This window comes from Cebidichthys violaceus, unplaced genomic scaffold (assembly GCF_023349555.1).
Source record: "Cebidichthys violaceus isolate CVI_PGR_0920_01 unplaced genomic scaffold, fCebVio1.0.p SCAF_154, whole genome shotgun sequence".
NCBI lineage: Eukaryota > Metazoa > Chordata > Actinopteri > Perciformes > Stichaeidae > Cebidichthys > Cebidichthys violaceus.
The window spans coordinates 69,931-93,730 of record NW_027176323.1 but is presented as its reverse complement, the minus strand read 5'-3'; the positions used below and the strand labels follow the sequence as shown (position 1 = coordinate 93,730).

The 23,800-nt window shown below is 45.7% G+C and overlaps 2 protein-coding genes across 2 annotated transcripts; one reads left to right on the top strand and one right to left on the bottom strand.

Annotated features, from left to right (window-relative positions):
• Nucleotides 1–13,001: 13,001 nt before the first annotated feature.
• On the bottom strand, nt 13,002–16,527 carry prdx6 (peroxiredoxin 6). Its single transcript, XM_068710440.1, has 5 exons — nt 16,372–16,527; nt 14,703–14,859; nt 13,918–14,061; nt 13,636–13,782; nt 13,002–13,327 (listed from the first exon to the last, which is right to left on the bottom strand). The coding sequence occupies exons 1-5, from the start codon at nt 16,461–16,463 to the stop codon at nt 13,202–13,204; spliced, it is 666 nt and encodes a 221-aa protein (XP_068566541.1). The 5' UTR covers nt 16,464–16,527; the 3' UTR covers nt 13,002–13,201.
• A 289-nt stretch (nt 16,528–16,816) lies between these two features.
• plpp6 (phospholipid phosphatase 6) lies at nt 16,817–23,714 on the top strand. Its single transcript, XM_068710439.1, has 2 exons — nt 16,817–17,489; nt 19,298–23,714. Exons 1-2 carry the CDS (start codon nt 16,982–16,984, stop codon nt 19,663–19,665), a joined length of 876 nt encoding a protein of 291 aa, XP_068566540.1. The 5' UTR covers nt 16,817–16,981; the 3' UTR covers nt 19,666–23,714.
• The last annotated feature ends 86 nt before the right edge of the window (nt 23,715–23,800 follow it).

Here is a 23,800-nt window from a genome sequence, read left to right as displayed (position 1 = left end):
TCTTTCGGTGCTTGTGCGCACACATTGTCTGCCAAAGCCTCAAACTGTGAAATAAGACGACCCAGTGAGTCTCTTTGTGGATCAAAAAAAACATGTGATTTTAACAAGCCATTTAGATTTGGCTGTGTCTCCAACTGTCTCCACCCACAGTTCCGGAACTACCTTTGCAAAGCTGCACCGTATTTTTCACGCCAATCGTAAGAGGCTGGGCTTTTTTTCGAGAGTGGCTCTTAAAGAGACAGGCGCTACAACTTAGTGTTTCCGGTGAACACAGGTATATATATTCACATAACAGACAGTAAATGTGAAAAATGCATCTCAACATGTTCTAGTATCCAACAGTAACGGAGCAACGTCGGTTCGTGTTTGTGTCAACCTGATGAACGTAAGCCCAATATTTACTCTACTTTTAGCTCTGGTTTTGGTCTCTACCACCTCCAGAGGGAAGTGTTTGGCTCTTTAGCGGCCGAATGCTTCTCTACATTACGTATCGTATATATGTTCACCAGCTAGTGGCTACCTTCGTCTGCTGTTCGGTGCTGGGACAGGTAGGGTGAACGTGGGGGATTTACGTGTAGGATTTGGTGGCATCTAGCTGTGCGGTTGCAGGTTGCAACCGACTCGACAACCCCTTGCGCCAACTCCTCCCTTTGCAAAACTGGGTGACGTGAGACCCGCAGAGTGCCAAACCCTTTTTTTGTAGCGCCGTTAGCCTCACTCAGACGCCATCCGTACCAAAGAAACACTGCTTTAGGAGCAGAAGTCAGAAGGCTGGTGGCCTTCAGGTAACGCAAAAAAAAAAAGGCCCTCTCTAGAGCCAGTGTTTGGTTTGTCCATTCAGGGCTACTGTACAAACATGGCGGACTCAGAGAAGAGGATCCGCTCCCTATGTGGATATGAAGGTCTTATACCAAGCGAACAAAAACACGAAGATTCTTAGTTTCAGGTGATTATACACTAAAGAAAACATAGTCATAGAGCATTGTATTCCATTTCTGCAGATCCCCTGAAATCCTACACTGGCCCTTTAAGTGTAAGTAGAATAGCAGATATTAGAATGTCAAAAAAGCGTATAAAACAAGTAACACAATCACGGTAATAAAGGTACTTGTGATTAGATCGTCACATGTTAAAAATGTAAATGTTGGAGCTGCCAAAGCATGAGCCTTTCAACACAGTATGGTAGTATTGGTACATGTTCAATGTGTTCAATGTAGTACAGTATAAGTATTGTCTCTGCTGTATTTAGAGCTCCCAGCAGAGTAGTAACCGCAGTGAATGCAATAAAACTAAGAACTCTATTTTAAAGAGGGCTCTGTTTGCTGTTAAAATGCTGGATCCGCGATCTGTAGCGTTTGCCCAGCGTGTTCTGTATAAAACGGTATCGAGTAGATTTAAGAAAAAGAAAAGCTGACAATTACCTCGTATGAACTACACCCCACCGTGTCTGATTGTCAGTGCACCCGGGCATGAGAAAACCTGGCCCGGGGATACGGGCCAGCTGGAGCGGCCCCTGAGCTCCTCTGAGAACCAGAGTTTACAAAGGCTCACTGTGCTGGAGTGGCACTGAGAGCCGCCCGCTGGCAGCGGCTCTGAGGCTTCACCAGCGCTGGGCGGCAACACTTGAAAAGACCTGGGACTTTTTCTGTCTGCCTTTCACCTCCGTCTTTCACCGCGTTCTGTTTCCTACTGGCGTCGCCCCGTCTCACCTCCGCTGCCCGTCTGCACATACACTTTAACGGGGGGGGGGGGGGGTGAGACGGAACTAAGCACGCTTGCTCTGTAGGAGTGTTTCCATTTTTTTACGCAGCTGTATGCTTCCATGCCACCACTCAGAGGCATCTCAGAGAATTACTCTACTTTTTTCAACTCCACTGCGTTTATCTGACCGCCTCAGTTTCTTAATAGATTAGTGTTTTGAATCCCCTTCATGTCCAGTGAAAACCATTTATCTCCAAATGTTGTAAGGATGAAGTGTTTCTTCTACGTGTTGAGAAAAACCCTCCTACTTCTTAAGTTAAATAAACTTTAATTTGAAAAGCCTCTTGGATCAGCTGGAAAATGCTTCGTCACAAAGCTGAAAACATTCTCACTCCCAACTTGTATACTTGCATATTTTTGGGGTACCTACAGGGGTCTAGGTACCCCAACTCGTATACTCGTATACTTTTGGCATCTAGGTACCCCAACTCGTATACTCGTATACTTTTGGCATCTAGGTACCCCAACTCGTATACTCGTATACTTTTGGCGTCTAGGTACGCCAACTTGTATACTCGTATACTTTTGGCATCTAGGTACCCCAACTCGTATACTCGTATACTTTTGGCGTCTAGGTACCCCAACTCATATACTCGTATACTTTTGGCGTCTAGGTACCCCAACTCGTATACTCGTATACTTTTGGCGTCTAGGTACGCCAACTTGTATACTTTTGGGGTACCTTAGAGAGGTCTAGGTACCCCTCTAGCGTCAATTTTGGACGTGGCAGGGACGACAAGTCAAATTCAAGTCGTAACATGCATAGTGACCTTTCAAAATAAACTCCCGTCTTCACAGGAAGTAAGGTTTTGTCAGCAAAAAACACTGAAAGAAAAGACCGTGGTTTTGACGTTGACTTGACTGACTAGCGACTCAGAACAAAATGTCATTTATTTTTGGTTTCACACAGGACATGAACAGAAGTCTCCTGGATCAAAGTCCCGTGTTTGTTTGATTCATCAACAGCCCATCCCAATTACCCCATGAGGACTGTTTTGCTTTCTACTACGTCAGTTGCCCTGACCGACGGTATCGCGCGCCGAGAATCACCGACCGAGCGTCTGTATTACACAAGGTGGGAGTGAGAGAAGGTTCCACCGGACGGCAACCCTACAAACATGTAATAATCTCATAGAATATGTTGCATTGCTGTAGAAACATCGGCACTGCAACATTAATGCAGCAGTAATATTAAGCATTCTGTTACTGCCTCTGTGTCCTCAAACTTTGTCAATGTTTGTCTTTAATTTTACAGCTAAACAGTTCACTAAGACAGTGGTTCTCAACTGGTCTGGCTGTGGGACCCACCATCACCCCTTAATGACAAGCCGCCACCCACATTTTTAACTTCTCAAATGTATTTAATTAAATCCACACCTCATTAGTCGGTGTCGTACTTGCGTTTCGCTCACTTAGCATGAAAACAAACTGTGTGTGTGTTCTTCTATACTGTGAAATGGGTATCTATTAGCATTACAAGGCATTAACGCCAAATACTGTTAAGGACTGTGACTAACTCCGCTGCATTAAAAATCCCCTTCAAAATAAAAGCACAGGATTTATTTATTTATTTTTTCAGGCAAAGGTCCGCGACCCACTGAAAACGGGTCCGCGAACCCCACCTTTTGAACGCAGGACTTCTTTTACTTGTAGTGAAGTTTTTTTTCTCAGTGCGGTATTAGCAATTTTACTCAAGAAAAGGATCTGAACGCTTCCTCCACTACTGCATGTCCGTAGGTGGACGTCAGCCTGTCTTTCTCTCCCCCCTCTCTGGCTCTTTCTCTTTTGGTTTCCCGCTTCCTCTCTTTGGTATCAGAGCGATCAGATTGTCACTTCCAAAATAGCTTGCCCTTTCGCTCGGTAAACCGTTGGCAGCGAAAGACAGATTGGCACAAAGACAGTCAGACAGATTTTTTTCCTGCCCAGTTTGCACAAGTTTTTTTTTTTTTTTTTTGTTGTTTTTTTTGGGTCTCAAATCCCCTGACAACATGGCTGTGATGTTTTCACCGCGAGACGTCTGGACTGGGATCAGGTGGAAGCATGGCACTGATCCCGCTATAAGAGGCCTAAATGGCACCCGCTAACCAGCAGCAGGGAGCGGGGATAAAGTAGTGGGTGCAGGTAACAACAGAACAGACAGAGAGGAGAGTCGGGCAACGGGGAAATCCCTGGTGAGGTCACACTCCTATTCTGAAGCCTGCCCCCCCCTTCTAAAAAGAAACCCCCACAAAAAAGCTGTCAGAGGGCCAATAACCGTACCTGATGCAGCCTACTTCTCTCTGTACAGCACCTGGATTACAGCAGGAGTCACAGCTGCATTCTCTTTAAATCAGCCTGTGGGATATCTGTGACATTTAGCAGGATTTGTGGAACTCTATTTGAATCAGTAGTAAACGCAGAGAGCCAAAGAATGTCCTGGACTGATCTTCGGGTCTAATCACTTTATCCCTGCGTGTGACCGCATCACTACTGTCCCGAAAACACCCTCATACAAAATAGTCCACCGCAACAAGATTCAATGCGGCTGAGGACCTTTTTGAGAGAGAGAGCTATAAATATCGCGTTTTTTTGTCACCATTCCTGCGCCACGCCGCCTTTGAGTCGGGTAGCTTTGTCCACGATACGAGAACAAACAGCAAATATTTGACTTTCAGTTTTGTTAATCTTTAGCCACAGATAAGGTCAGATACCACAAGGGCGGCGACTCTCGCCCTGCACGTTTCAACCGCGAAGCAATCTTCTGGTCAGGTGCCTTTCTTCTGTGTTAAAGCAACATCTCAATATCCTGGGAAATATGCTAATCTGATTTCCGAGGTAGAGGAGAATATCGATACCAGGAAGTTCCTGGTCCCAGCCAAGAAATAGACGGTGTTGGTTCAAAACAACAATGGCGGCTCCTGAAGAGGTTGGGGCAGATGATGCAATAGCATAGTTTATATCAGAGCTGGGGAGTATTTCTTCATTGAAAGGAGAACAAACAACGACACTGAAGGTTTCTATCGTTAGAGAAAATGTTATAAAGTATTTTTTGAAAGTGCTTTAAAGTCTCTAAAGACGTCTTCTCAGATGGTTTTGTGTTGGGTTAGCTTTTAGTTGGACATGAGCCAGGCTAGCTGTTTCCTTTTGTTTCCAGTCTTTATGCTAAGCTAAGCTAATTGCCTGCTAGCTCCAGCTTCACATTTCCTGTACAGCTGTGACAGTGGTATTGATCTTCTCATCGAGCTCACAGCGAGAAACCGTGTTTCCAAAATGTCGAACTCTCATGAAAAGCGATTCGTGGCTTAAAATCTCTCTCAGATCTATAATTCATTATAAATAAATGTCAGCGGTCATATCAATTCTGTGGTTCACACGTCAGACAGGAGTCTTGTATGTATTACTGTCATTTTTGACACAATCATTTCCTTTTGGGATTTAAACTATTCTGTCGTATCTCATCTTTGATGTGAAATACATTTCCTAGCAGCAGTTTGGTCACGTGACACAGTTTGTTTTCAGCCGCACCCTGAGGTGGGACGCACCCACACCCCCACACAGACTAAAGGGCAGCTCCTGACCCCCGCCCCCCCCCCCCCCCCCCCCCGATCCCCTATAAAGTTTCAGGTCAGACTGGAGGTGAAGCGTCGCCACCCTCAGCGGCTTCGTGCTCAGCGATAGAGTTGACCTCCGCGTCATGGCCACCGGGTCAGAACAAGGTGTGAAGCCACTGACCCGACGTCTAAGCTGCTGTCTCTTTGTCTCGTTTGTCCCCAGAAGACAAAATGTGGCAGTTTTGTCGGCGCCCGATACCCGAAAATCAAAGTCGCTCCCCATTTCCTCCTCTCCATACATATGTATAAATAAACATGTGTACAGGCGGTCGACTCAAAAAAAAGGCCGCCCCCCCCCCCCCCCCTCGTTCCCTACTTAAATAAATATACAGGGGGAAGCAAGGGGTTAATAGGGCCACGTTTAGGGAAAAGGAGGAGAAAGGAGGGAGGGGTGGAAGGTGAGGGAGGCCCGGGGGAGCTCATTATACTCAACCAGAGGAGACATTAACTCACATACACACACTTTGACGCAAACCTCCAAACTTCTTTAACGCACACATAGAGACCTATTACTCTCCATGTGAAGCATATGCTGGCTTAAAGCCCCATTAACACGCAACGTTTTGTAAGCGGGCTTATTGAAAGCAGTTACCCAGAAAAGTCACCGGTTCCTGGTGGGGTGAAGCCCGCAAGCCACGCTATAACACGAGAATGAAATATATATATATATATAGATCTGCTTTGCAGGATATTGAACGGTGCGTAGCAGAGATTTGGAGTCTTATTGGCATTGTGTATTTCTGCAAAGCACAGGATCTCTGAATGCTGACGTTTCTGCACCATAAGAACGTTTCATCGATGTTGACTTTTTTGGTTTCACACAGGACACGAACAGCGGCCTCCTGGGTGAAAGTCCCATGTTCAGTTTGACCCCGATCCTCCCTCCCTCCCTCCCTACGCAGACGTCTGGATTGCTGTTCATTATGTCTCCTTGCTATCTTCACTCCCGTGTCCTAACTGTTCCCAGCGAGGACTTAAAAAAAAGACATGCAAGGAAGGAAACGAGGAGCCCAAGGACACAAGGATTGGAGGTTCACCAGCTAAAGTCTGCCTGTTAAACTCGTCGTTTAAGGACAGCGAATAGGTCAGGTTAGCAGCAGCCCTGCAGGTCCTGGCTTCATGATTACGTAGATATATAAATATATATAAATGAATACAGCATTACTTTTGGTAGTAGTAAGTGCGAGCGGTGAATGAGAACAGCCTGCTCTATGTGAGCTTGGCACTGTTTATTTACAAGTGCTGGTTTTATGATCACCGCTTTAATTGATAGTTAACCGAGGCTCTGCTCTCCCACTGTTGGATGAACATAAACAAGTACTAAAGCAAAACATGTGTCACTCTCTCAGCTCTCTGTGTGTGTGTGTGTGTGTGTGTGTGTGTGTGTGTGTGTGTGTGTGTGTGTGTGTGTGTGTTCACATGACCTGGAGTGTGAGAGCCAGGAAAGCCAGACTGGTTTCATTATGCTCCAAACTAGCCCATTATGGTTTAGGAAAATCATCCAAACCCTAAACAGTTGTCATGGCAACGGCATGTCACCGCTCCTTTTTTTTTTAATTTTTATTTTTTTTATTAATTTTTTCAACCTTCCTCACTCTCCCGCTCTTCACATTTCTTCTTGTTTCCTCACCTCCACCCATTCTCTGCCCTTCCCACCACATCACACACTCAACACACACACACACACACACACACACACACACACACACACACGGCCCTCGCTCTCTTTTCCCCCCAGCGGTGAGTTATAGATGCAGCCTCTGCCCTCTCTTAAAGAAAAATAAAACAGTGGAAAAGAACACAGAGAAACAGCAACAGGAGTTTGGAAATTGTCGGATCTCTATCTTTTTTCCTTTCTGCTTTATTTTGTTCAAAGGTTCTGGCCCGTCCACTTCCTTTCCTGTACAGTTCAAGTCAGGTTTCAGTGAAGGGGAAAACAGCACGAGCACCACGGTCAACATGTTTGTTGTTACTGGCAGAATTAACGTGCTTCATTTGGAACTTTTGGAAATATTACTTTGAATGAATAATTTTAAAGTGTAACTGCGTCCCCAGGTCTGAGAGAAATAAGAGGGAAACAGATAAAGTCACGCCCACTTACGTATGATGACATCTGGTACTGAATTTAATGGGTTTACTGTTTATCAGACACACCATACTACATTACGGTTATTTAGCAGATGTTTTTATCCAAAGCGATTTACAATTCAGTATCTATCTACACAGCGTAGATGCAGCGATGGGAGACATTTTGGGGTTAAGTGTCACATGGGGATCGAACCACCGACCCTCTGATTGAAAGGCGGCCCTGCTCTCCACTTAGCCACGGTCACCCTCAGGCCACAAATTAGACAGGAATGACTTCCAATGGTCAGCAACCTCCGGTTCTGAAGAGTGACGCTGAAGTGTCCTTATTAAACTTGCATTCTCTCTAATGGCCATCAGGGGGCGACTCCTCTGCTTGCAAAATGAAGTCAGACTGTATAGAAGTCTAACTTAAGTTAACTTAAGTTCCAGTAGACAGAAAGGAGAGAACAAGCTTAATGCTGCAAACCTGGTAACCAATAGACGCTGAGGGAAGAGGAGACGAGGAGAGAGGAGAGGTCCGATTAGATTCTTTTATTTCTCGACGTTATTAGTCACAAATGGTCGGCTCCATCTCAGAATTGGTCTTGCAAGATTACGGCAGATTTAAAAACAGTGGATGGTATTTTGAACCATGATTTAAATGATGATGCCATTAAAAGGTTTAAGCATGCAGCTATTCTTTAAATCTCTTTTCCTACTTGCTGTGTCATTAACCGAACTAACGATACGGAGCCAAACTGTGATCCAACATTCTTTTCAAATTTTAGTGGAGATCTAAAAGTTTTGTCCACAGATGTTCTATTTTCTAGTTGGCGAAGGTTCTTGTGTTTGTTTCTGTAAAGTCAGTTGGGTTCTCTCATCTGTTACACTTTAGGTGCCTCAGCAGCCTTTTGTTGCTTTTCCCGTCCGTCGTTTTCTTTGTAACGGTTACGGAAACATTTTGTACTACTCCTTGTGTCGCCTCAGACATAAAGTAACAGATGTGAAACACAGAGCAGAGTTTTGACAACGAGAACATTTCAGTTTAATTGAAGAGCACGAGCGCTTCACTCAGTGTGAACGTCGTGTCTCTTCAAAATAAATAGCTGGAACAACCTGAAACAGAATATAAATTTCATACTGTCAGCGTTGAAATCAGGTCGTTTCCCAACCAATAGTTATTAGACATTGGGGAGATACTCTTTGATCGTTTCAAATTCAGAGAATTAGATGAAAAGATTGATACACCTCGCGTGAATGGTAAATGCAAGGCCAACAGCTTTAGCATAAAGACTTATGCTAAGCTAACATCTTTATGCTAAGCTAATGTCTGCTAGCTGTAGCAGCAGCTAATCATCCGCTAGCTCCTTAGCCAGTGTGGCTAGACAGTCAAGCGGTATCTCATTTAATTCTTCGCTAGAAAGTAAGTAAGTTAAAGGGTTAAAGTTTAAATATACCTTGAGCATTCTGAGTGTGTGGCTTTAGGAATCTCAAGTGCACGCACACACACACACACACACACACACACACACACACACACACATGCTGAAAACATTATTAATGACTTAAAGTGGTGCAGTATAGTGCTTCGCTCTGTGGCAGGTCTGGTGGTCTGGGATCCTTATTGGGTTGTGTTTGATGTCTCTTCTTAATGGCAAAGTCCCAATGCGTTATGATCACACACACACACACACACACACACACACACACACACACGGAGAGAGAGGCACACTTTACTATGTGAGCAGCCATTTGCCTTGTCGCCATGATAAAGCTCTTGGCGCTCTACCGGGGTTGTTTTAAAGCCCAGACACCCTTAGCCATTACTCAGGTGATGTGCCAGCGGCTGCTGATCAATGAGTCTCTAATAGAGGTGGAGGGGGGGGGGAGGCAAAAAAGCGAGAGAAAGACAGCGATATTGATAGAGAGAGATAAAGATAAGCGCAGAGAGTGATTGCACTTTTACCTTCTCATCCATCAGCCTCTTCGTAGAGCGCTAAACTGGCCCTAACCTGCACCGCGGTAATAGCCTGTCTGCACGTTGTATTTACGAGGTGCCATCAAAACAATGGCATTTATCTCGGCACTCGGATCATAAGCTTTCATCACTTTTATCATCGCGTCTTCGCCCTCCGTGTGTGCGCGCAGGTGTCGGCGGGTCTTGCTGAAAAGGCTCGATGACCCGCGTGCTTTAGCGCGGAGTGAGGAAAGCTCAGAGAGGGAGGGGAGGGGAGGGGAGGGAGAGGGGGGTTAGGGTGTCGAATGCGAGGCGGTTAATGCTCCTTAAAGTTCAGCCAAATCCTGAGGTCAGCACGCGCGTTTCTGTTCGTCCGTCTGACCTTCAGTCTGTTCATCTGTCTCGCTTCGCCTCTTGTGGATGCACGGGGGGAAAAAAACGCCCACGGGGGGGGGGGGGGGGGGGGTTATTGTGGGAGTTTCAGATTGAATGAGGATTAAACGGCAACATGAAGCGAGGGAAGAAACAAAGAGAAGAAGTGCATGGGAAAGGAGCGCTGAAGAAGCAAAAACTTCTGATAAGCGGGTTTGAGTGAGACGGGGGAGGTGCGAGTGTGAGTGTGAGTGTGTGTGTGTGTGAGTGTGTGTGTGTGTGTGTGATGTGGGGAGGGCGAGAGTGCCAGGCGATGTAGGAGGGAGAGAAAGAGCGGGCGCGTCTGGAAAGCATCAAGCCGTAGCTCGGCGTGTGTGTGTGTGTGTGTGTGTGTGTGTGTGTGTGTGTGTGTGTGTGTGTGTGTGTGTGTGTGTGTGTGTGTTTTGCAGCTCCTCTGGTCTCTGGCTTGTTAACCCGAAGGTCACGGGGCAGCTTCAATGCCTGGCACACGGCATGGGAATAATGACCTCTTCCATAGCGAGCATGCTTATGAATAAACACGCATAACACAGAAACATGCAACCTGAGTGTGTGTGTGTGTGTGTGTGTGTGTGTGTGTGTGTGTGTGTGTGTGTGTGTCTGTGTTCACGAGTCAAATGTCTGCAACACGTTTGAAGCCGCGCTGCTAGCTGCTTCCACGGGACAACCGTTAAGCATTCTCACTGTTTACCATCCACCTCTCATACACAGTCTATGGTGGGTTTCCCCAGGTCTCCAGTCTTTATGCTAAGCTAAGCTAACAAGCTGGTGGCTGTAGCTCTTCGCAATTGGCCCACAGTCGTGAGAGTTGGTGTCGATCTTCTCGACCAAGGTTTGTTTTGCTGGTACGGATTCTCTCCTCACTGCTCAGGACGACGGGAGCTTCTGAGGGGGAAAACAACATCTTCTCCTCTGAGATAAGACAAGTTTGCTGGGAGGCCACTCCTTGTGTCTTTGATCAGCAGTGTGTGTGTGTGTCTGTGTGTGTGTGTGTGTGTGTGTGTGTGTGAATAGTAGAAAAAGACCAGCAGCTGGTGTGTTGTGTTTTGCCCTGTGAGACCTGGACCAGGCTGGTGTTGTATTACATGTACTAGTGTTGCACAGAGGCGAGGTGGGGTGAGTTGGCTCGATAGCCAAGAAGCGAGGGGTGGCAGATGAACAGGGGGGGGTGAGGAGGGGGGGGGGTTTGATCCCGGGAAGTGAAGCCAGCGTCTGACACCCAAAGCGCTTCTCATGCTCTGGCACGGTCTATTGTAGTCTGGAATTTGAGAAATGCATTTGATCGGTACAGAGCGTCCCTGTGGGTTGTTATTTTGGACGACTCCTGGGGACAAAACAGCCACCAGAGAAGGAGAGAGGAGAGGAGGGCAAGGGTTACCTGGTGAATACTTTTACTTTCATCACACATGAGACAAGTCAAGAATGGAGGCCCTTTGAATGTAGGTCCAAGCTCTCTGCAAGAGACAGAGAGAGAGAAAGAAAAAAAAGAAACAATATGGCACTTTTAACCTTTATGGGGCGAAGTGAGCGTCTGATTAAAAGAGGGAAAAGAATAGCATTCCAGTTCACATTGTGTGGGAGACAGGAGTGAAAAGAAGGAGGGCCTGGAGATATTCTATCTGGCTCTGCACACTCTCAGCCTCCCTCACTCACTCAAAGGGAATCCCATCTTTTCTCTTTGACCTCAGCATTCCTTGCAAGGCGTTTGCGTGTGTGTGTGTGTGTGTGTGTGTGTGTGTGTGACAGAGATCAGTGTTCACCTTCAGAACTACTTGAGGTAATTAATACGATCCTCAGCCACGCCGTCGTGACGGTTGAGTAACTCAAAGAAGGGAAACCTACACCTCGGCGCTGGCTTCAGTGTCCTACCATCCGACCCGGAGAGAGACGCCTTTACCTCTTCTGAAGAATCGGTTCAGTCTTCCGTCTTTGTGGAGCGGAGATGTGACGTGGGGCTTTAGAGGTGCGAGATGCTTTGTACGGTGTTGGTTGTTGAAATTAAAGATAAGGATTCTCAGAAATGCATGCTTGACATTATGAGATCTCTGTAATAGTCCGTGTTTGCGCAGTTAATGTTACGCAGGTCTTTCACTTGTTTCAATGTGTACGATTTGGCGGCACCTAGGGGCGAGGTTGCAGACTGCAACCGACTGAAACTTCTCCCATGGTGCAAAGCGTGTGGCGGGTCTACTGTGGCCGACGTGAAAACATGAATCCAGAGAGTGTTTGGTTTGTCCTTTCTGGGCTACTGTAGAAACACGGCAGCCGGCTCTATGAAGAGGTGTGTAGATATAAAAACAATTATTATTTTTTTAGATGAGCGTACACTAGAGAAGACATTCTTAATATTTTATTCAAATATTGCTATTTTTTTTTTTTACATACAGATGGATAGTTTAGTCCAGTGATTCTCAACCTAAGGGTCGGGGCCCCTCAAAAGAGTCACAAGATTCATCTGAGGGGTCGTGAGGTGATTAATGAAGAGAAGAACTTGTGCTTATATTTCTGACTTATCTCTAATTTATGCTTTTTGTGAAATAATAAATGGACTTTATCTCTTTCTTTAAAATGAACCCATATGAGAATTTTAGCGGGGAAATGTAAACGCAGCATCATAATCTGTAAGGTGACCAGTGACTACAGTCAAAGTGTAATAAGTACAATATTTCCCTTGACTTTTACTTGAGTCAATGTACTTAATAGTTACTTTCCACCACGGAGCAGCTGCTACATTTCATCTGCATTTAAAAAGCCTTCGACATGAAGCGCAGAACAATCAATTTAAAAGACTAATCCATTGTGCATTAAGACATTTAGACAGCTATAGGGCATGAGCCTGGAATGCTGAGTTGGCAAAATGATAAAAAAAAAAAAAAAAAAAAAAAGGCAGAACGTTTTGCAAACCTCACTGGGCACTTTGAGCAACATCGCTGGACGTAGATGAACTCGATGTGGTCGAGTCCCTCTTTTCAACATAATGAATGGAAATGTAAATAAACTAGTCCTTCCACTACATGTGGTACCACTCCCCACGTCTGCAACTGTTTAGGACGGATTGGTGCTTTCACCCTAATTGCTTTCAGGGGGGGGGAAGACGGCGTGCGCATGCCGCCGCCTACTGATGGAAGGCGGTACTGCGGCGAAAGCGGCGAGCTGATATGTCCGGTCGTAGGAGGACACCTAGTGGTACAGTAAGAGTGAAAGGATTCAGAGGACAGCGTGTGAAAAGTGTTTATTGAAGGAAACGAGGCAGTGACACTCTACTCTACACTCCTGGCTCATTGCATCCCACTAGTCACCAAACCGGATAAGTGCATCCAACGCTTTTGGATCAGTTCTTTATGAGAATTACCATTCCCCCCCCCCCAACAAAAAAAAAAAGAGCCGTGAAACTAGAGAAGGCTGTAGTGTCTCTTCAGGGCTGAGTGTAGCGCAAGTATTTCTTCCCAGAAGGCAACTCTTTGGTGGTCACACCGTTGGGGAAGAGAGCGGCGGCTTCGGCGTTGGAGAGCGACGGGATGACCATGACTTTCTGACCAGGCTGAAAGAGACAACATGGAGGACGTTTTTAAAAAAATAAATAAATAAATAAATAAAAATCACAGCGTCACCGTGATGACGATTACGCAGACCGTTATTATAAATAAGAATCCTACAGAGAAATAAAATGTGTTGCTGTACCTTTAGATCGTTCTTAAAAAAAAAAAAGGAACTTAAAAGACATAGAATACATTTTGGGAAGCGTGATCATTTGCTTTCTGGCCGAGAGTTAGAGGAGGAACGGTTCCCCTCTCATATCTGTGGTTAACATATGAAGCCGGAGAAGAAAGGCGCGGTTTAACCGTTTACCTTCCAGTCGACCGGCGTGGCGACCTTCTTCTGCGCGGTGAGCTGCAGAGAGTCGACGACTCGGAGCAGCTCGTCAAAGTTCCTCCCGGTGGTGGCGGGGTAGAGGATGGACAGCTTCATCTTCTTGTCCGGGCCGATCACAAAGACCTGAAGCGGGGTTGAGAGGTCACAGGGTCAACGTGGCACCCGGAAGACGCTGCTTTCTTTTTCCCTTTAAATACGGCGATAAAGCGGCACGCAAAAAACAAACAAAAAAAAAAGCACTGAGGACGGGTTTCCTACACAGCGAGCGGTGAGGGGCACCCCATCCTTGTCCCTCTCATCGGGGTCCAGCATGCCGAGCTGGACGGACAGCTCTCTCTTGTCGTCGGCGATGATGGGGAACGGCAGAGCGCTTTCAGCCGCGTCGTTGAACGCCATCACGTCCTATAGAAGGGAGAGACGCATTACAACGGACGTACATCATCATCATCATCCTAAGTGAATCATTCTCTCCGTCCCGACGGGCGTCTCCTTCTCAGGTTTGATGAGCGACCTTTGATCTTTAACTCCAGCAAGAGCTCAGACACCGGGAGTGTAGAGCCGACACTGCTGTGTGACAGATGTTAATGATTATCACCTGAGGAAGGCAAAAGGAGGAAATGATACTTTCAAAAAGTTTTCTGCATTTTTTTTTTTTTTTTTTTTTTTTTTTTTTTTTTAAGCGGGGAAGCAGGCTCGTGTGACTGTTGTATAAAAACCACACGGTTCCCTCGTCGACCAATCACGGGCCTGTCTGAGGAGGCGGAGCTAAATGTCAGAAATGAAATTATAACTAATTTAAAGTTAAGTTGAAATAAATTAAATGTATTCAATTAAATCTAAATTAAAAAAAATAATAATGACACCAAGTTATATACAATGTGATTAAAATACATTGTATAATTATTTAAATCTAAACAATTATACATTATTAATGTAACTCAATAATATTTATTGAAAATTATGCAATGTATATTACAATTAAAAAAAGGTGTGTGTGTGTGTGTGTGTGTGTGTGTGTGTGTGTGTGTGTGTGTGTGTGTGACCTTGCTCCAGTTGCGGTGATCCTCCACGCTGTCTATGGACAAGGCGATCATCTTCACGTCTCGTTTCTTGAACTCGCCGCTTATTCTGGAGGCACAAGCGAGCTCAGTGGTGCAGACGGGAGTGAAGTCCTTTGGGTGGGAGAACAGGATGCCCCATCTACAGAGACAGAGACACACACACACACACACACACACACTATGAGGCCTTTGCTCTAAACGTCGTTTTCTGGCTCAGAAACCTCGATGTGCATCAAGCCATGCACAAGTAACCACACCGAATGAAGTAAACTAAAAAAAAAAAAAAAAAAAAAAAGGTGAAACAGAGCTACAAACACACATTGCATAACATACACCTTTGCTCTGTATTTGTGTGTCTGTTGTAGTTGTGCACGCACGTCTTCACGTCTCCCATAAGGAAGACACAGAAACAGAAGAAACGGCCATAAAAGAAGAAGGAACAGAGAGAACATAAAGTCTCAGGAGAGGAAATTCCAGCCACAGATTGAAACAACAGGTGTCTGTGAATCTGGCAGAGTCCAGCTTCAAAATCCAGCTGTGCGCTCACTAAACAATGTCCAATGAGGAGGGGGTGAAGGATCATGGCTGATCCTTTTTTTTTTTTAAAGGACAATTCCCCCATTAATCACACGAGTCTCCTGCTTCACATGATGCGTGTGGATTTCTTTCTTTTTTTTTTTTTTTTTTTTAAATGTGTTGGAACATGCCATCACATGGGGGAGAGGGGGGGGGGGGGGGGGGGGCACTGGAAAGCTTTGTTCCTCACATGCATTGTGATCAGCTGATTAGATCTGTCACAGCAGGGAGAAAGTGGATACTGACACAGTTTCTAAAGAGGAATGGTTTTCTTCTAAAAAAAGAAGAAAGGTAACAAAACACCGTACAAAGTTTGGTTTTGTGCTCAGTATTGCAAATTGAAACTGCCTTAAAACAACCCCACCCAACAATTGAAGCTGCTATTATTATTATTATTATTATTATTATTATTATTATTATTATTATTATTTGGCAGTTAACTGGGAGTGAATAGATCCAGCAGTTTGGAAAGTAGGTCACGTTCCACCGTGTGCTCAACCCAGAAGATTATTCTTGCAAAGAGTTTGTTAAATGTTGAGCAAACTCTCTAGATCACAGTTCCAAGTCCACATAAAAAACACACACACACACACACACACAACACAGGCCTTGTCCTGACGGGGCCAACACCTCACTAATGAGCTGGTCCACAGAGAAATGCAGATATGTTTGTATCTGCAGCTAGAACAGCTGTGATCCATTCAAAAAGCACAAGATAAAGAGTGTTTATTACATCACATTTATGGTGTGCAAAATTTGTATAGCCCTACAAAGTGATGCGTGTGCAACACAGCATGTGTCGCATCACGGCAGTCACACGGTCAAGTGATCTGGACTGATGTGTCACATCTCCACACAAAAACAAAATCATCACTTTGTGAACTTAAGAATTAAATCCTTAATACTCAGATCAGCGTTCAAGCTTCTCAGTCTGAAGACAGGCGCATGCGCACACAACCTGCTCAATCAAATGTCGCACTGTTAACGAAACACGTTAATTAGTTCAAAACTCAAAGAGTAAAAACATAATAGGGGGACGCATGTGCGTGGGAGCTTTCCAAATGCGCGCACTCACGAGCTGCCCAGGAACTCGTGGAACTTGATCCTGCCGATGGTGGTGTCGGCCTCGAAGTTCGGGAACACGTCCCCCAGCAGAAGTCCAGGCATGTTCGGTTCTTCTCCGCAGCTCAGACGCAAGAAAAAGAGGGTCAGTCTGGCTGCGTGAATCGTGATCAGCGCCTGATAAATGGACCAGGATATGGGCGGGGTTTATTTGTCTTACGTTAAAATCATCGACCAATGAGATGCGAGTGTTTTTTTGGGTTTTTTTTTTTAAATAACTTTATTAAAACAAAACAAATTACACTTTAACAGCAGGGAAAAAAAATAATTATGAACAGTATATTACTGTTATAATGAATGTATAAAAGGGAACTGTTTAACAACATAAGAGTCAGAAGAAAGCGGTCACATAGAAAAACACAATTACCCAGGTAGCTTTGCGATTAGAACAACAAAGATGGCGATTCTGTTTAGTGTTTCCGGACGTGATAAGAATTGTGAAACGTCCAACAGATGAATTAAAGGAGCGACAACCCGCACGGCACTGCAGACAACAGGGAATTTACCACTGCGGGTCAGCGACATCACACCGCACTACATACACCGGTGTATGTACTCATAAAATGCCGTCTCCTAAAGCTAAAAACCCCGGTCGCGGCAGTGGAAGCCCGGTGCTCGGCAGCAGCTCAAACGGCCGCTACGAGTTCATGTCGCTAACGAAGCCGCTGAACCGGTCCTCGGTGCCGCCTCCGCTCCTCCTCCAGCGGCAGGGCTCCGACCCGACCACCGCCCGCCTCCGAGTCTCCGAGAGCCCGACTCGGCGCCGGGGCTCCAGCTCCTCCACGGGCTCGGCGAGCGGTCAGGGTCCGCCGCCGCCAGAAGAGGACGGCTTACGGCTCAACCCCTCCTTCGTGCGCGTGGCGCTCAGCTCGCTTCTCGCCATCGACTTGTGGATGTCCAAGCGGCTCGGGGTGTGCGCCTGCGAGGACTCGTCCTGGGGCAGTGTGCGACCGCTGATGAAGCTGATCGAGATATCCGGACATGGCATCCCCTGGCTGGCTGGCACCGCCTACTGCCTGTACAAGAGCGACAGCGCTGCAGGACAAGAGGTCATGCTCAACCTTTTCATGGGTAAAAACACTTTGCGATCATCTGTTATGCAGACATGCTTTCTAGGCACCACTGAGCCTGGCTAAGGTGCAGTATTTGTGTCTCCCCCCAGCTCCTCCTTCTCCTCCTCCTCTCCCCCTCCCTCCCATGCACACCTCTTCTATCAGATCCCACCTCCCATCACTATTTATATTAAAACATTTTTTAGCAGGTTCTCACATGCAGATCACAACTGTTGTTCATTCTGCCTTTAATCCACCTCTTGTTTGCAGCTCTGCAGCTGTAGCTTGCTCCAAAAAAAAGCAGCGTGTCTGCGGGGTAGAGTGTGTCACAGCGCCACCTACAGTCAAGGTGTAGAAGTCTGAACAGGCCAAAACTCCCGGGAGTCTTAAAGAATGATGTTCTATAAATCTACAAGTGTTGCTGGAGTTTTGACCTCTTAGACCGCTGGAGGGAAATATCTTCCGAGATTTAAAAAAAAAAAAATGCAAAGTGTGCAAAAAAAAACAAACACTGTGCACAAGTGCATCCACTTTGTACATGAAGATTTGATTCCCTTGTTGCAGGAGGAGGATTGTGTGTGTCTCCCTGCTTATTGTCAGAGGTTGTTTTTTTCCAGTAGCACCAGCCCACAGCGATGAACCTTTTTGATTTGTGTTCTTCCTCTGCGTGGGTGAATTCATGTTTCTTTTATTATTGTGGGATAATTGAAGTGTCAGGGTCAGTAATTACGTGGCGTGCAGAGGCAGGTCCGCCTCTCCGTCATCTCGTGCACGGCTCGCGATCGCGCACGTGAAACCGGTCGAGCGGTTTCGGAACCGCCCCCGCCTCGTCATAATTAAGAGTCTGAGTAGATAAACGTCCACTTCGCAAAGCGCCAGCTTGTAACGGCGGCGGTTCTTTAAGAGTTGAGTCGTCGTCGGTAATGTGTGCGATGCGCCGTTGCGTTCTCATTTTGATGAAATCCTTTCATTGGACTCACGGCAGCCGGTTTGGCTCGATGCCCACCCGGCTGTCGCATGAATATTTCAGCACTGCAGACCTGGAGGACATAAAGCAACCGCTAATAAAACACGTCTCTCTTCATTCAAGACTAGGGATGGGCGTCGTTTTTTTTTTTTTGCCGATACCGGTGCTAAAACGATACTTTTAAAACGATACCGGTGCTAAAACGATACTTTTAAAACGATACTGGTGCTAAAACGATACTTTAAAAACGATACCGGTGCTAAAACGATACTTGTAAAACGATACCGGTGCCTAAAACGGTGCCTGAACCGATACTTTAAAAAAACAAAACACACACAAAACGACGATTGACGACATTAAAGAAAGGCTTTTTTTTTTTTATTGCCACGGCAATTTGTTTTCTTCAAATTGAACAATATATTAACTGTTTGAAGCATACTATAAATATAAATAAATACAAAAACACTTGGCTTCAAACTACAGCTTCAAACTTTTTAACTTCAAACTATGAACAATATATTAACTGTTAACAACAGTTTACAGTATACTTAAATAAATATAAATAAACTTCAGCAATTCTTTTGCAGAAATATGAGCGTATTTGCCTCGGCACCGAAAGGAAGCGCCGAAATCTGCGTTGCGTTTCGGTCCGGTAGGCACCGGTTGTGTAGGAACCACATTGGCACCGGTTTTCGGTACCCCACCCTATTCAAGACTCTGCCGAAGTCTTTTTAAATACAAGATAATTCTTCTGTTTTTGAGCGTATGATTCTTGACTGTCCTCGTGAATTGACTGGTTGTCGATCAGTGTGTCGCATGTTGTTAACGGGACCACCTCCCCTCCCTTTGGTCCCCTCCAGGCCTCCTGTTGGACCTGCTCCTGGTCGGCATCGTGAAGGCGGTGGTGCGTCGCCGTCGGCCGGCGCACAACCGCATGGACATGTTCGCCACCTTCTCCGTGGACCGCTACTCCTTCCCTTCGGGCCACGCGACCCGCGCCGCCATGTGTGGCCGCTTCCTGCTGGCTCACCTGGTGCTGGCCGCCCCGCTCAGGGTCCTGGTCCTGCTGTGGGCCGCCCTGGTGGGGCTGAGCCGAGTGATGCTGGGCAGGCACAACGTGACCGACGTGATGTTCGGGTTCTGGATGGGCTACTGCCAGTATAACCTCGTAGAGATGTTGTGGATCTCGCCGCAGACCCTGCAAGGGCTGCTGGGACAGTTGGCTTAATGTGGAGCGTCCTAAAGGAGGACGAGACGCGGCCGCTTTAAGTCTCCATCGGTAGAGCGCCTGCACCACCTTTTTTTGACTTTTAGACGGATACGTCACAGAAATTGTCTTTTGTTCTGCTGTTCTCTGACACTTACAGGCACGTTGAGTAGGATTTGTCGGTTCCGGCGTGTAAACACTTAAAGTTGGCTCCTCCTCCCCGGCTCTATATGAGGGCGACGGCGCTCGGATTCACTCTAGTTTCGTCCGCTTGCCGTTTTAACCCCCCCCCCCCCTTGCTATATTTACAGACTCCTCCATTTTCGTAGCTTCCTCGCTACGTTTTTCAAGAGTTTGAAGCTCAGAAAATGTCCCAAACACGTCAAAATGAAAAGAAACCAGAGAGACCCGCACACACTAGTCGTGGGTCGTAAGTAAGGATTAAGAAGGGTTCATTTTGCACCAGTCTACACATTGTTTTTAAGGAAAATCCTAGTCGTCGTGCTTTAAATACAAAAGCCTTTCGGGCCTCATGACCAGCCCGTCTGTAGTAAATAATACAGCGCTTTGATTCCGAATAGACCAGGAGAAACGGAACCGCCTCACTCCCCCCTGCTGGCCCGATTCACCGGAAATGATTTAAACTGCAAGCATGCTTTTGTTGTTAGAAGAGTTCGGCTGTGTGTTTTTTTTCTTCGCCCGTCTGTCCACGTCCCGGCGATCGGCGGAGAACTTTGGGGAGTTTTAAGAGGAGAAACCTGCAACCTGAGTGTAAAATGCTGCACCCTGAACAGCTGTTTGGTGCACAGACAGTGGGCTCACAGCTGCACGGCTCCTCCTGTTATTGCTCTATAAAGCCAATGGTTTAAGAAGCTCAGCTGTCCTCGCCTGCCCTCGTTCTCCGGGACGACATCTGAGAGCCGATGGATGATTTCCGCACAAAGCGGTGTGCAGTTCATGCCCCCTCACAGAGGACACACTGAACCCGCGTGTCCTCTTTACACGTCAGACAGGTTAGACATTGCACCGTTTTTTAAGCGAGACTCCCTTTAACTTTAACTGTTTACCTGTTGGCTGCCCTTTCTGTTTCTTTGACTGTGTCACTGTTCTGTTAACGATCGACCGCAGAGTCGTCTCTGATGGATCACACACGCACACGGTGACGTACATCACTTACTGGACTGGACTTTAAAAAACTGTATAAGTGCTTTTTTTTTTTGATTTGCTGTTATGCTAAAAGCAAAACTACGGAGGCCTGTAAGTTTACACTACATGGTTAGGTCTCTACGGAAGCACCCGAGAGACAAGAAACAATATTCTTATGATTCATTTTTTTTTTTAAGTCTGATCTGAACAGTTTTCCCTCCTGTGTTTATGACTTCTGCCAGGATAATCTTTCTATTATTTTTTTTTTAAGGCAGGATAATTCTTTTTCAGTATTTGTTGTTGTAATACTCATTTCGGCCACAAGAGGCTCTACCCCAAATAGGACCGAAACTGCAGATTAGCACCAATTTAAAAAAAAAAAAATATATATATATATATATATATATATATATATACATTTATGGCCGAAATAAAGACATAACAGTAATGATGCATAACTTGTTGACACACAATATATGTATCTTGTGTTTTAGAGTGAACAGAGAAACTAAAACTCACCTGTAAGAAAAACAGGAGTTAGTTTAGTCCTATCTAGAACACGGGGTGGTGGTGCACTTTAGCCTCTAGTGACCGAAATGAGTATTACAACGACGTCACACTTCACCTGACGAAACTCTTCACCGATTTAAGATGATCCCGTCAAAATAAAACGCGGGACAGAAACCCATTCAGATCAGCCTTCGATCTCCAGAAGTACTCCGTACTTCTTTGCTGTCAATCATTTTTCTTTTTCTTTTCTTTTTTTTTAAAATATATGGAACAAGGTGTATCTGAGCTCCACCTAAAGCCCAGGGGGGGGGGTGTGAGGTGAGGTGAGGACATACCTGACATGCATACGTTCAAACCCGCTCTGACTGAGGACTGAGGACAGTTCAGGTCACAACCACACCTGTTAAACTACATTACATTACAGTCAATTATCCAAAGCGACCTACAACTCAGCAGCTATCTGTACAGCGTAGGAACAGCTACGGGAGCAATTTGGGGCTACGGCCTTTTTAAAACGTTTGATTAATTTAAATGAACACAGAGACTACGTTTGTTCATTAAGTCAGAATGTGTAACTACGCACGTCGTTTCTCCTCTCTGGCTATATTTCTCCCGACTGTTTGAAATCTTCCACAAAGTTCTCAGTTAAAGATTCAGCAAGGCAATAACGCGTAAAGGAATAACAAGCCAAGCGTGTGGCCCCGTCTTCCCACGGTTAATGTTTGACCAGTTTGGCCCGGCTGAACCGCTCTCAGAACCTTGACGTTCGGACACAAATGGGACTCTGTGGGTCAGTGACGTGAGCGCCGTCTCGCAGGCCGTTGACCCGGACGTCAGCACAGCATGTGTGGAACCGAGACTCTGTTTTTTTTGCTTATTTGCCAACGAAACGCAAAATCACAAGAATGATCTTGTGCTTGTTGTCGGATAAGTAGCGTAGAAAGCAGCTGTTGGGCTGAATTGATTTAAAGAGATTTAAAGAGAGCTGTGTTGCTGTGTTGCTGTGTTGCTGTGTTGACACGACCTCTCTGTCCGCTGATCATTCAGTGAGTTGTGTAACAGCTGGCTCCGTCTCGCTCGCTGTAAACACGGCAGACACCAGAACCGGTGCAGCCTAATTCATGTCCGTCTGTTCTAATGTAAACCATGAGATATGTGGACGTCTTTCTGTGTAGATTTTGTTTATTGTTAAGAACTAACATGATGTAACAGCCTGTTGCCTGGTGTGCAGGTGTCCCATTGTAGACTTTCATCGTCTCTAAATACTTATAAATTCTCTCTCTCTCTGTCTGTCTGTCTGTCTGTCTGTCTCTCTCTGTCTGTCTCTTTCTGTCTGTCTCTCTCTGTCTGTCTCTCTTTCTCTGTCTCTCTGTCTCTCTCTCTCTCTCTCTCTGTGTCTCTTTCTCTGTCTCTGTCTCTCTCTCTCTCTCTCTCTCTGTCTGTCTCTGTGTCTCTGTCTCTCTCTCTGTCTGTCTCTCTCTCTTTCTCTGTGTGTGTCTCTCTCTCTCTCTCTGTGTCTCTTTCTCTGTCTCTCTCTCTGTCTCTCTCTCTCTCTCTCTCTCTGTCTCTCTCTGTGTCTCTGTCTCTTTCTCTGTCTCTCTCTCTGTCTGTCTCTCTCTCTTTCTCTGTGTCTCTCTCTCTCTGTCTGTCTCTGTGTCTCTGTCTCTCTCTCTCTTTCTCTGTCTCTCTCTCTCTGTCTGTCTCTTTCTCTGTCTCTCTCTCTCTTTGTCTCTCTCTCTCTCTCTCTCTCTCTCTCTCTCTCTCTCTCTCTCTCTCTCCCTCCCTCCCTCCCTCCATGTGCAATAATTGACAAATAGTCCCAGTGCTGATGATAGAATGACTGGAGAGTTTTTTCATTACCCTTCTGTTGAAATCTTAATACGCTGGTCAGTGAACTTTGTGACCAAATGATTTATTTATTTTAATGATTGATTCTTTCTTGTTCTCCATGTTGACGTGTCTGAGGCTCGGTCTGACCCACTGCTGCATTTCTTCTCTCTCCCGCTTCCTGTCTTCAGCTGTTCCATACATGAACCATGTATCACGACAATCCTAAAGAAACGCTTCAGCACATTCCAGATGTCACCTGTTCACCTGTTCACCTGTTCACCTGTTCACTTCACCTCATTCAGCTCATTCAAAGGTTGTCAGCAAACGTCACATCTGTTCTTGCACATTGTCCAACATGAAGCCAGCTGCAATATATTTCACTGCGATCCGTTTTGCCTGCTTTATGCTATAAATGATATTTGTGCGTTTCCTGTATAGACCTTATTCATAATGTATGTAAATATGCCTGTACGGTTATGTGATTACACTGTGTTAATTAATGTCCAGTAGATTTGAATGTGCTGCTCAATATGTTTTTGATTTGGATTGTAATGATTTTTAATTAAATTGGGAACGAATCTGAATCTGTCTCATGTGTAACAACTGCTGCTCGGTCACTCATCATCACTCTTCCGTGCGCTTGATTTATAACAGAGGTCTAGATTGGACT